Here is a 13225-nt window from a genome sequence, read left to right on the forward strand (position 1 = left end):
TTGGGATTTCACTCAAGAATGTGTCTTTATTGAAGAATTTGTAAGAAAAAAGGCTGAAGCCTCTGTAAAAAGAGGAGATGTTGCCCCCAAACAGCAGGGAGGAGGAGCAACCTGGGTGGCTTCCCAGAAGTCAGTGTTTCCAGCACAACAGGCTCCCCTTTCCTGGCAAGCACTAGAGTGTGTCACACTACAGCTAACAATTCTCACCCACCCCTCCCCACTTCTCCTCCCCGTCCCATAACCCTGGGCCCCCTACAGCCATTTGCCAGTGGTTTTCTGAAGGTCCAGGGATAGGTGTGCTAGGCTTGCCTCTTAATGGGGTCAAAGTGGGTTTCACTTTGGAAAATTCAAACAGGAATGTACAATGGTTGAGCTCGTTCTAGTCCAACCAAGGATGACTACGTCCAGCCGCTCTGACGGAAAAGGGAGCAAAAGATTTCCCTCCTGAATGTGCACACTTGTGGGGCAAATGGACTACATCACAGTCTGCTCTTTACTAGCATGGAGAATGGAAACAAGGTTAGAAGAATATGCAACATCCGCGTTAAAGAGTCACTGAGCTCCAGAGGGCAGGGGAGCACCAGGGCTTCCTGATTCCAACACGCGCTCCTGCTGGCTCCCCTGATGTCCTGGGGTCCGTCATTCCTCTCCAGCTGGGAGATTGTCCTCAATCCGCCTGATGAATCTCATCCGGATTTCTGTCACTCCGTCTCCTTTCAGGGTGTCTTGGACAAACTTGGCCTCCACAGCCATCTGGACCTGGGGAACAGTGGGAAAATGAACGAGTGGCTGCCTGGTCATGGTCTCTGGGGAAACATTAAGAATAGGGTTATAATTGGCTCAGCCACAGCAGCCAAAAAAGGGGGCTGGTTTCCCACAGGACAAGATTGCCAAATCCAGTGTTCCCCGACAGAAGGCAGTGGTCCTCATCCCTAAGGAGAGACTTAGCAAATAACACCCCCGAATGAGACTGTCACCAAATAAGCCAACCTGGGAATGGACGTTCTGGGCTTTGGGGGCTGACAGCACCTTCTCCCAGCCTAGGAGGGAGGGTCACCACCACGTAGAGATGACAGGCTTGGATCCTACGCTCAGCAGCACCGCCATCTCAGGCAGCAAATGTACTGGGTGAGCCAAAGGCCTTTCTTCTCTCTCTCTCCTTCCTTCAAACACTTATGAAGCCCCTAATACACTTCAGGTGTCCCAGAAGGTAAAGAGCTGCACTCACCATCTCCAAGGCTCCCCGCAACACCCCACACAAGAGATTGGAATAAATAAGGGATGAGTGGTTATCAGGAAGTTCCACAAAGTCCACCAAGGGGTTGTTTTCCAATATGAGGGAGAATTCGTCACCAGCTGGGCTCCAATTGGTGATGCTTGGAGTGATGCCCAAGTACATTTTGAATGCCACCTGTTGGGGACACACAACAGCACAATGGGAACAGTAGTAGAGACTGTACAATAGGGAGGTGATGGGCTGGCATAGAGCTATTAAGCGGCTTGGGAACAAAACTGGGGCCTCTGCAAGATGTTGCAGCTTTAGGTATTCACAGGGCACAAGTCCACACCCCTCTCTTTCAAGGGCTTCATAAATTAGTCAACAACTTACTGTCCACCTGCTCTTCTTAGCAGAAGAGAGCACTGATCTGAGTGGGGTGGCTGCCCCAAACGAGCATCTCAGTGCAGACAGCCCTCAACCCTCTTCCCTGTCCTGTCTGTGCTGTCTGAACCTTTCTTCTTGAAAGCAAATACAGGTCACTGGAGCAGAAGTACTCTGCAGATACCCTTCCCTCTGTCCACCCTCCTAATTCCAAACCCTCACAAAACTCTCCACTGTCAACCCTCTCTAGCATTTGGGCATGGACAAACAATAGATGCTCTACAATAGACAGAATCAACCTTTATAGGTAACTGACACCACAAAGCTATAGGTGTTTTATCATTTATTACTCCTATATTATGTAACACTAACATCAATAGCAAACATTCACTACATGCACACACTATGTTAAGTGCATTCATTTTACCTGAATAATCATGTTCATTTTTTCATTTACTCCTTACAACACCCTGTAAGATAGCTCTTATTTTCTTTAATTTAAAGGTAAGGTACCTGGTAATTAAAGAGGTTAGAAGTAACTTACTTAAGAACTGGTAAGTCCTGGAGCCAGAATTGGAAGCCAGGTTTGTCTGTATTATTAAGCCCTATGCTATTCTGCTACCTCTTCACAGTTGAGGAGATCTGGCTTTGATTTCAGTGGGACTTTAATCTACAGGGATGATCCCAACCACCCCTCCCTTCTCCATAGTCTGCTCTTCTCCAACCACCAGGAAGGCTTCTTTGGCCCAAACAGCTGCCTAACTTGTCTTTTGGAATGCTAGGGGCCTTCCCAAGGGAGACGGACAGAGTGGTAAGCAGTGCCTCCCAATGATAACCCTTCGGCATGGCCAGTTGGCCCATAATGACCTTGGCGATAACATCCGCAGTTTCCCGAAAGTCGTGGCACCTGCCGACGTTTGACCGTGCCAAGAAGTCTTCAATCAGTCGGACTCCAATGTTATAGCCCCTGGGGAGCAAACGAGAGAACAGACTATACTACGGGGTCTGAACGTCTGACGTCTAAACATACGGCTGTCGGTGGTAAAAGGAAAATGGGATAATTCCGGAACATCCCAATAAATGAGCTCAGTGGAAACTAAAATGTTGGTTACAAAAGGGAGGACCCTGTTCTGGGCTGTAAAGAATCATGTAGATTCAATGTGCTGGGGAACCCCCCCCCCAATTCTTGTCGCTCCCACAGAGCAGCTCACTCACATTTTGTCCAGTTGTTTATTCACGTCTTCATCGTTTTCATAGTCCTTGCAAAGCTGAGTGACCAGAGCCCCATAGGTCAGGGTGAAGAGCTCAGAGCTCTAAAAGAGATTCAACAGGCAGTTAGGACCAAGTCGTGCAAGAGGAAGGTTGGTGAGAGTCGGGACTGGCCTCAAAGTAACTGTCAAGGTTCAAAGGCAGGTAACCTGTGTCTGGTGGGAGAGAACATCATCCCCTATGGAGTGACTGAGGAATTTAGCTTCCCAGGGTCAACGTGGCAGGGCTGCAGCCAGACCCACTACAAAACGGATGTAAAGACACCTCATGCACTGAGCAGTCACTCCTCCAACACACTAAGGGGGGCTTCTGCCAACCCAGACCCCACCACGGCTGCCAAGCCTAAGCTCAGGCCACCAGAATCTGGTGTTGGAGCACTAACTGTTCACTAGATACTGTGACAGACAGACCAAAGCAGACATTTACAAATTACCCTCTGTGGGTTAGCAGGTATGACCACTGGCTTCCCCACACCTTACAATGTCCGGAGTGTCTTGGCCTAGAGTTAAACTGCACTGCTAAGGCCACACCCAGGTCCTCGGGGAGGGAAGGAAGTCCTAGACAAAGTCCACTCTGTGTGGATGATAACCCTTCTCCTAAGTCAGCAGCGCAGGGAAAACATAACGTTCCTCTTGACACATAGCTCAAATGTTTCCAGGAAAGGGGGTAACTGTGAAAGCAATATAATCTTTTGTGTATCTGAAACACAATACTGACCTGCACTGGTTTCTATTACAACCACAGTTAAAATCACAGAAACTCTTTCTGAAGTAAAGTATCCTGTCACCTTCCTACCAAGAAACAGAAAGATGAGGAAGGTGAAAGGAATGGCAAAAACCAAGACTACAGAATGAAAGCAGCAGGTCAGGGGGAGGGCATTCCCAGAGTTAAACAAAGTGAGAAACGTTAACTAACGGTGCCTCTGGACTGATGGAGTCACACAGATGTAAGGCTGAAAATCAACACTGTCACTCAATCACTCCCTCCTCAGTGGTGGCTTGGCAAACTTGGAGCAGAGCATCTTTTTGTCTTTACATCTTCTGGGGAAGAAAGTCCCCGTAATGTTAAGGCCCAGGTTCTGAAGACTCAATGATCCTCACCTCAACCCCATGGCCTGGAGGGGAGGCCGCTGCAAGAATAATAATGTGAATGTCTTTTGATTACATACTGGATTCTATTTTTCACCATCTCATTTCCACCCCACAACAACTCTGTAAAGCAGAAAGGGCAGGAGTTAATCTCATTTTAGAGATGAGGATACTGAGACTCAAGAATAGTTAAGAGAATCTGCCCAAGGATAAACAGCTAATACTTGACAAAAGTAATTCTGGGGGACAAAAACCAGCCAATGTTCATTCTACCCGCTGTTCCCCACAACTACAATAAACTCCCCCAAAACAAAACAAAACAACTCAGCTAGGAAGTCAAAGAGAATCAGTTTCAGAATCAGGAGCTCTTTGAACTCAACTAACAGTCAGATCAGGGAGCGTCCAAGAGACCACTTACAAATATGGCAGTTAAGGAGAAGCTACGAAGAAGGGGAATGATTTTTTCTAGTAAAGTTAAGGGTTTGGCATTAAAATGACTTGGGCATGAATGGATGGAGACAATCCAGCAGTAACCAGTCCATAGAATTGGTATCACTGCATTAAGTCAGGAGAGCTTTCCTTCCATTATTAATGAGCTCTTGGAGAGATACTCCAAGAGCCTCAGCCCATTATGCCAAGTAACACTCACTTCATGATGTTATCAAGCCCCTTATACATGAAGCAGCCCCAAATTTACTGATAAGAGAAATCAAGATCCAAGACAGATCTGCCCGTGATCACAGCATCAATATGCCTCGAACCTGGGAAAGGGGTCCAGCCGAGGCTCTCCACACCCTCTCTAATTTGCAAATCTGTCTCCATCTTCAACTATGAACCTAAGCCTATTTGGAACAGTGTGCAACATAAATATATAACTTAAAGGTCTTCATATTTTAAAAATAGAAGTGGGGCTATATACAGAAAAAACATCATTCATTCAATGTTTACTATATACCAGCCACTATCTAATAGGAAGGAGACAGATAATACACCAAATTGATAAACTATACGGTTTGCCAGAGAAGTGGGATTCAAGAACCAAAAGCTATACAGACACACAAAGGCTAATATCTTTACTAACACAGATGCTTGCTAGCTGACATTTACTAAGTGTCAACTGTATTCTTAGGTGAAGTGTCACACTGCTAGCTTTACATGCATCACCTCAACCCTCAGAACAACCCTATGATATAGATACTAGTATTACCTTTTCAGATTTTATTTATTTATTTATTTATTGGGAAGGGGGAACAGGATTTTATTGGGGAACAGTGTGTACTTCCAGGACTTTTTTCCAAGTCAAGTTGTTGTCCCTTCAATCTTAGTTGTGGAGGGTGCCATTCAGCTTCAAGTTGTTGTCCTTTCAGTCTTAGTTGTGGAGGGCGCAGCTCAGCTCCAGGTCCAGTTGCTGTTGCTAGTTGCAGGGGGCGCAGCCCACCATCCCTTGCAGGAGTCGAACCCACAACCTTGTGGTTGAGAGGACGCGCTCCAACCAACTGAGCCATCTGGGAGCTCAGCGGCAGCTCAGCTCAAGGTGCCTGTTCAATCTTAGTTGCAGGGGGCGCTGCCCACCATCCCTTGTGGGACTCGAGGAAGTGAACTGGCAACCTTGTGATTGAGAGCCCGCTGGTCCATGTGTGAATCGAACCGGCAGCCTTCGGAGTTAGGAGCACGGAGCTCTAACCGCCTGAGCCACCGGGCCGGCCCCTAGATTTATTTTTTAAAGCTGGTGAAACTGATGCTTAGGACAATGAAGAAACTTGCCCAAGGTCACACAGCACATAAGTAGTGAAGTCAGGACTCAATCCCAGATAGTACTATACTCCCATGCTGAGTACTTTTCTGACTCTCTCATCGAGTATGTGCTTAGGGACTAGGACTTCATCTCTGCATTTCCCACAACACCTAGCACAGAGCTCTGCAGACAGCTGGGACTCAAGAAAAGTTTGCTAGACAAATGGGCTGTTTCTGTTTGCACAGACTAAAAGCGGAGATCTAGTTACTTGGGTACATTAACCCTGTAAGTCTTGGAAGGCTTACGTGGGAACACAGCAAGGAGAAGATTGCTGATTGCAGAAGACTGATTTGATTGGGAAGAGGGCTGCTAGAGGTGGGGACACCCCAAGCAGAGAGGAGAGAAGCACGTGGAAATCAGGTGGCTACAAAGAGGATCATGTGACAAGCCCCAAGTAGGTACCAGTAGGAACTGAGTGAGAGGATGCACCAAACCTTCATGTCATTCACTCGATAAACACAGATGCTCGTGCCAGGCATCACTCCAGGTGTTGAGATAGAGCAGTGAACAAAACAAATCCCTACTCCCACAGAGTTTACATCCTCATGGGGGGAGACTGAAAATAAACAATACACAACTTATAATGAAATATTTAAAATGAAATAGTGCTATGAAGAAAACAGAGTAAAGGATGGAGAACTAATCACATGTGCAGGGAAGGCCTCTCTGAGGAGGTGATAGTTGAGTAAACTGCATGAAGTGATGAGTAGTTAGTAGGTGACTGCCTGACGGAAGGGAGTTCCAAACAGCAGACAACAGTAGTTGTAAAAGCTCTCAGGCAGGAGTGTGCTGTTGTCCCTCCATAATTCCCTCACTTCACCAAAGCTGAGTGAGCGCTGGAGTTGGGGGTGGACACTGTAGCTTCCTGCTAAAGTAGTATTAAAGATTTCAATATTGATTGCAGGTAAAAAATGTACAAAACAAGAGCAAGATAGGAAAACTAAGCAAGAAGACCTCTCATATCTGCTCATCTATCAAGAAAAGGAAGAGGAAATATTTACTATGCCCTATGCATTTTACATTGTAATCTCATTTAATCCTACGTAGGCATTATTGCCCCCATGTTATAGATAAGGAAATTGAGGATCAATTGAGAAAGACAGAATTCTAAGCAATGTCCATGCTTTCTCCCCTACATGACAGTTTCCTAGCAAAATACACATATTCATTTAAATTCTTGGTATTTCCTCCAAAAGAGGAATTCTTAAGCTGTGATCCATGAAGTATCTTCAGGGGGCTGACAAATCCCCCCAAAACTTAAGTAAATGTCTATGTATATGTTTTTCTATTTAATATTTCTGGAGAGAAGATCCATAGGTGTCATCAGCTTCTCAAGAAAGGGATAGAAAGAGAAAAAGTTAAGTACTACTCAGGAGTAATAGATCCTTCTACGGCACATTTCTGGTGGCTGTCCCTGATGTAAGATGCAAAGGTGTGAGGGAAGTTTCATCATCCCTCTAGAACTGAGGGTCAATGAAAGACCACAGATCTGCCCAGCATGCAAATTATTGTTTTTAAATCAGAAAACAAAAACAGACAGCATAGGCAATTCTGGAAGAATTAAGAATATGTCAAAGAAAAGGAACACGTGCCAAGAAGTCCCCTTACTTTGGAGAAAAATGTCATCTACCTTACTTTCCAAGCCCAGACCTCATCCGCAGCCCAACTTCATGGGACTACATGGTGTCCCTCTATTTCCAGGACAAGTGAGCCTCCCTCTACCAGAGGGCACCACTTAGTGCCCAGACTCGCCCACCTCTTACTCTACCGAAGAGAAAGTTTCCTCCTGGCAAGACCAGTATCTGGGCATCTTGCAATGCCAAAGCAAGTGTGAGGGGCAGTATGGCCCAGCAGTCTGAAGCATTAGCCTTGGAGTTAGAGAGACATGGGTTCAAATCCTAACTCATCCTAGCTGTAAATTTGGGCAAGTTATGTAACCTGAGCTGTAAAATAGCGATATTATCCATCTGAGAGGATTACTTGGAGGATTAAATGGGATAATGTACGGAAAGTGGTTGGCCCAGTGCCTACCACACTGTAAGAGAGCAATGGAGGTACGGTAGTTACTGCTATTACCCTCGTTGTTGTTAGCCTAACACGCAGCTGCACTCCGGCCGTGGAGGTCCCGGAGCTACTCCATCCCCTCCAACCGGCTTCAGGCCCGGGACGCCCCTGAGTGACTCTCCCTTCTTCACCCACCAAGCAGCCTCCTTCTCATTCCTTCAGCGGAATCAGCACCCTCGCAGAGCTCACAGGAGGGCCCTTTCCCAAATGTGCCCCGCGCGGGGCCCCTTCCCCAGAACGCCTACATTCCGCCCCGCCCGCGAGGTCACGCGCTCCGATTTACCATTTTCTTGCTCTCGGTGCCTCGGTTCGTCTGCCTCGACATGGTGCCAGCCGCCCTACCTCGCCTAGCCACAGACACACTCGGCGACCCCTTCTGATACCGCCGGCTCAGTCGCAGACCCTCAGCCTTCGGAACTGACCGGCACCGACTCACCACGCTTGCGCGGCCTGCCGCGGGGCACCACGGGACTCGTGGTCTGGCGGACAAAGGTAACTCCCGCCCAATAAACGTCGGACTACAACGCCCAACAGCCCGGCTGGCAGCACCTCCCCTTAGCGCAGTTGAACTACAACTCCCAGAGAGCTCCGCGCGCGGCGGACTTGTAGAGCCTGTCTTCCCCCTAGGCTGCATTTTGACCGCTGGGTGGCGCCCGCAGCTTGCGGTAATCCTGTATCGTCCACAAACCCCGTGTCTCCTCCCTCCCAGCCCCCACTCAGATATGCTCCGCAAATTCCTCTCTCGCCAGCGTTGGTTTCGGAAAGTCCCTCTTTTGAACTAGCTTCTTATGTTGTTGCTGCAATTCAAAGCTAGAAGCTCCCAGGATGTCCCAAAAAACTACGTAGATCTGGCTTCATTACAAAAATATTTAATGACCAGCTACTATGAGCCAAGCATTTCGCTAATGGCTTTCTCTTCAAACTACCATCCGTCCCCAAACCCCAAACGCAACCAGCACCTGCATCTTACCACCTGTGACTTCGTGAGGGAATATCCAATGTGTTAGATAAAGTTCGGGTCACTTACTCCCCACTCCCTCTTCTACAACTACATTGCCTGGTTTCCAGAAGAGAAAGATCCCCAGTGTTGGCCTTGGCCGCAGCCAGTCCTGGGTTTTAATCCTATTTTTGCCACTTAAGGCTAGTTGCTGAATCTCTCAGTTGTTGTGAAGACTGGTGAGCCGTGTATGAAGAGCACTTGGGCACAAAGTAAATATGTATTCCCTTTCTTCCAGCCACTCTGAAAACACAGCCGGACAAACAAGCCCCAGAAACACCAGGGGAATGTGCTGGCCACACCCTCACCCATCACCAAGGGGAAATCCTATAATCCCTGACCAGAGCTCTTTGGTTTAAATGCCCACCACCCTTCCCTGGCTGGTCAATTCTGAGAGGCAGGGCTATGTCACTGAGTACCCTTCCCTCACTTAGGCCTGGTAGCCTGACTCTGCAGCAGCTGCATTCTAGCCCCTAGCCTTCACCATGACAACCAGCCTGCCTAGACATGAGCCAGCCAGGCTGGGGAAGACTGGGGGGGCCCAGGCTGCTCAGTGCCTGAGATTCCCCAGGTCTCTGCCTCAGGGTGCAGGACAAATCATTATTATACCCTTCTCCCTGTGCACAGACATTCTGGGGCCTCCCTAGAGGCAGTGCCCCTTGATTCTCCCTCCTGTGTCAGTGCCCCCAGGAAAGGGAATTAAGGGCTGAGGGTTCTGGGAAGGAACATGGTGTGGTGGGGGTGCAGGAAAGCAGGGGTCAGCTAGCCCCCAGAGGCCAGCATAGCCAGAGAAGAGCCTCCTGCATTCCCAGGAGAGAGGACAGCTGAGGTGAAAGCTGCAGTTGGCTGGCCTGTCTGTCCGTCTGGGCTCCTCCCTGCTGGCTGCCTTGGCTGCCTTGGCTGCCCACAGAAACCTGAGTCACAGTCACGGCCTGCCGCCTGGCCTGACCCCACCCAGCCTGCTGTCAGGCAGGGAGATTCTGGAGAGACTGGAGGTGGAGCCTCTCCTTGCATGTCTTCCAACCTCTGAGATTCTCTCTCTCTCTCTCTGCCAGTGATTCCTCCTCTTGGTGTCTTTTTCTTTGGGACTTCTCCTCAAAGCATCATCAGTCCTAACTTAAGGGTTGGGGTAGGGGGTGTCCATCTTAGGCTGATCTATAGAGTCTTCTCCTGGCTCAGATGGGAATTTAGAAGCTCCTTAGACAGCTGCTCCAAGGGCGCTCAGTACAGCTCCCATTATCCCCAAATCCCAAATCCTCTCCCAACTAGGACACTTAGGAACACTAGGCACCCCCTCCCTACCCTGTCTCCTCTCCCTAGAAAAGAACATTGCCAGGACAGCTTCCCTTCCCTAGCAGGGGCTTTAGATAAGGACCTCTTCCTGAGAACCCAATGGGTTGAACCTATTTAGTCCTGGATCTGAGTTCCTCCCCCTCCAATCCCTCTCTGTTCTTCTGCTCCCCAAGAGCTGGAGGGAGGGAGGCCTGATTAAAGCTGGTGTCGCCAAAGCCCTTGAGGATATTTCCTACCCCAGGTCCCAGGGAGTGGGACCTGGAAGCTACTACTCCCCAGGAAAGCAGTCTGAGTTAGAGACCCCTTCGTTCTGCAGTGCCTTGGGGTGGGGGTAGGAGCGAGACTCTAGTGTCAGTTATTCTCTGCTGCCCCCACCATGAGGCCCCTCCCACTTCCTACTTTGTGGGTGTGGAAGCAGCCTCCAGGGCTTTGGTCCTGATTCATATCTCTGTGTCAATCTCCCAGTGATTTCCTTCACCCCTCCATTAGGTTCATCCTGGACCCTGCCTCAACAAACCTAGGAGGTTATAAATGCTCTTATTCCTGCCCTCCCCCTAAAAGGATCAGGAAGGGGACATATTTCTGATCCCCATTCAGTGCCTTCCCCCAACCTAGCCTGTGATGTGACTAACGGCTCATTCAAGTCTGTTTCCGTAAAGGGGGAGGAGACTGCTCTGAGTGGTAGGCGAAGGCACTGGGGAGGCCACCGAGTTCCCTGCCTCTTACCTAAGAGGTCAGGGCATCCTGTTGGAGCTTCAGCCCTGGATGTTGCAAGTGCCCCACTTATTCCTTCTTTGGAATGTTTAATATTTTGGGTGGAGGGGGTATGTGAGATCCCCAGGCACTGTCACTCAGCCCCAAACTCAGAAAGAGATGCCCATTCTAAACCCTCTCAGTGGCCAAGGCCTGGGATCTGCCAGGGGTCCTGGTCAGTTAGGGGGAGAGTAGAGAGAAGCCCACTCCATCTGTCACCTGTCACTTTGGCAATCATAGGACACTGGTGCTCTCCAGGCCCTGTCCTCCCAGGACTGGCTGTGGGCCCATCAGCAGCAGGAAGCCTTCTGAAGCTGGTGAGAGGAGAACTGTGAAGTTGCCTAACTCCCAGATGTCCCCATTATTAGCATCGTGTAAAGGGGTGCAGGTGCCTCCACCCTCAATCTAGGGAAGGATTCCCCAACCTTGGCACTATTGATATTTTGGAGCCTGATGATTTTTTGTTCTAGGGGCAGTCATGTGCATTGCAGGATGTTAAACAGCATCCCATAGGCTCTAAGCACTGGATGCCAGTCATACCCCCAGTTGTGACAACCAAAAGTGCCTCTAAACATTGCTAAATGTCCCTTGGGGGGCAAAATTGCCTCTGGTTTTGAACCACTGTCAGAGGCAACAGTGTTCTCTTTGCAATGAGCTCCTCAAAGTCAAGCTCAGCTCATTAGACACAGCAGAGGCTATCCAGTTCTAAAGTGCTGTTCACGCTTCCCCTTCGGAAGAACCTTCAACAGCTCCCCAAGACCTACATCATGAGGTCAATTGTGTTCCAACCCATCTCTGGCCTATCTTTTCATTTTCAGCTACTACTTCCCCTTCCACTATTCTTAGGCTCCAGCCAATGAGGATATCTCACTACTCCCACCTATATGTCTGTGTCCTTGCAGTCACCTCAAGATCTGGGGTGGGGGTGGAGGAAGAATCATCCCAGAGGGCTCTCCCCTTGTTGGATTATGTTCATGAATTCTCCTGTGTCTAGTCACTGCCTGGCTCAGGGTGGGCCTGTTCAGCTCTGGAAGATGCAGGCGCTGAGGCCTCTGACCTCACAAAGGACAATCCCGAACCTCATCATCCACATGGTCCCTCGCTCTCCCTCTGCAGGTGGGATGACGGACAACAAAAATGGGGGATCTGTTCCTCATCCTAATCTGCTTTTACCTTTGAAGCCCCATCATCATCATCATGCCTGTTTATTAAGCATTCCCTATATGCCAGGCTCTATGCTAAGCACTCCATCTGCATTACCATAATTATCCTTTACAATGACTCCAATATACCTCACGGTACCATTATTTTCCTGACTATAGGTGAGCAAACTGGGTTTCAGAAAAGTTAAGACTCTAGCTTAAGGTTACCAGCTCCACTTGCAAACCTTCTATCATCCTCTCCTGATTTAGGGCTGGAGGGGGAACTATTCCTTCCCCAACCCCTCCTCAGAGGGTTCAGGCCCCCAACTACTCACTCCTCCCAGGACAAGCTGCTCTTAGGTTTCCTGAGACCCAGACCCCTTTGTTCCCCACACTCCTTGAAATGGCTGCTCTCTGGAGCTGCTCAAGGAAGGAGAAGCTAGTGGGAAAGGGAGGCAGGAGTACAGCATCTCACTGGCCTAATCTCTGGACAATGGAGAACTGGAGAACTGGCCTTCTGGAGGTCAGGACAAAGGGCAGGGCTGGGGTGGACAGGCCCAGCTGCACGTCTGCCTTCCTCCTGTCAATCCCCGCAGCAGCACCATTGATCCACCTTCCCAGCAAGCTCCCTGCTCTCTGCCCAGGCTGCGCCTGCCTTGGCTGGAGGCCCCACCTCAGCTGGCACTAACAGGGGACTGGGGGATCCACTCTGGGGGACTGGGAAGCGGGGCTATTTGGGGGAGGGGTGTCAGAAGGGGCTCAGTCCCTTCAATAGGCCACAAGTGAGAAAATTCTTCGAGGAGACTGAAGGGGTCCTCTGATGGGGGCGGGAAGGTTCAGGGCCAGGACCACCCAATTTGGAGCCAGGAGGGACCCAACAGATTAGAGACCTGGGTAAAGCAGCGGGGCAGGCCTGTAATTACCCTACAAGAGCAGAGAAGACACCAACCATAGGATACTGGAGGAAGGGCTGCAGCGAGGCTCCCGGGCCTCTCCCAATCCTAACCATGACCAGAGGAGAGAGCCTAGCCCTTTTAGGGGTCTCCTTGTGACCCTCCAGGTTTACCGACGTTCTCCGGACGGATTTTATTTGAGGTGGGTTTGGGAAGCAACTTAGACTTGAAGCTGCTGCCAAGGTCTCAGAGCCAGAGCTCCCAGGCTCCAGGGTGGGATGGGGGCTACCAGCCCTGCTCCCCCTACTGCCCCCAGTCCTAGCGGCGGGTG

The 13225-nt window shown here is 49.6% G+C and overlaps 1 protein-coding gene across 2 annotated transcripts in view; it reads right to left on the minus strand.

Annotated features, from left to right (window-relative positions):
* The window catches only part of TRAPPC3 (trafficking protein particle complex subunit 3), a 14611-nt gene continuing 1386 nt past the window's right edge, over nucleotides 1-13225 (minus strand). The window contains exons 1-5 of one of the 2 annotated variants that reach the window (XM_019726526.2): nucleotides 8100-8280; nucleotides 2816-2913; nucleotides 2468-2567; nucleotides 1229-1411; nucleotides 1-759 (exon numbers count right to left, since the gene is read on the minus strand). In XM_019726526.2, coding sequence (XP_019582085.1) covers nucleotides 640-759; nucleotides 1229-1411; nucleotides 2468-2567; nucleotides 2816-2913; nucleotides 8100-8141 — 543 coding nt within the window. In that variant the 5' untranslated portion in view covers nucleotides 8142-8280 and the 3' untranslated portion in view covers nucleotides 1-639. Of the gene's footprint in view, nucleotides 760-1228; nucleotides 1412-2467; nucleotides 2568-2815; nucleotides 2914-8099; nucleotides 8281-13225 lie in introns of those variants that run through there. The other variant, XM_074334400.1, reaches the window with a different exon arrangement.

The sequence above is a fragment of the Rhinolophus sinicus genome, linkage group LG06 (assembly GCF_036562045.2).
Source record: "Rhinolophus sinicus isolate RSC01 linkage group LG06, ASM3656204v1, whole genome shotgun sequence".
In the NCBI taxonomy this organism is placed as follows: Eukaryota; Metazoa; Chordata; class Mammalia; order Chiroptera; family Rhinolophidae; genus Rhinolophus; species Rhinolophus sinicus.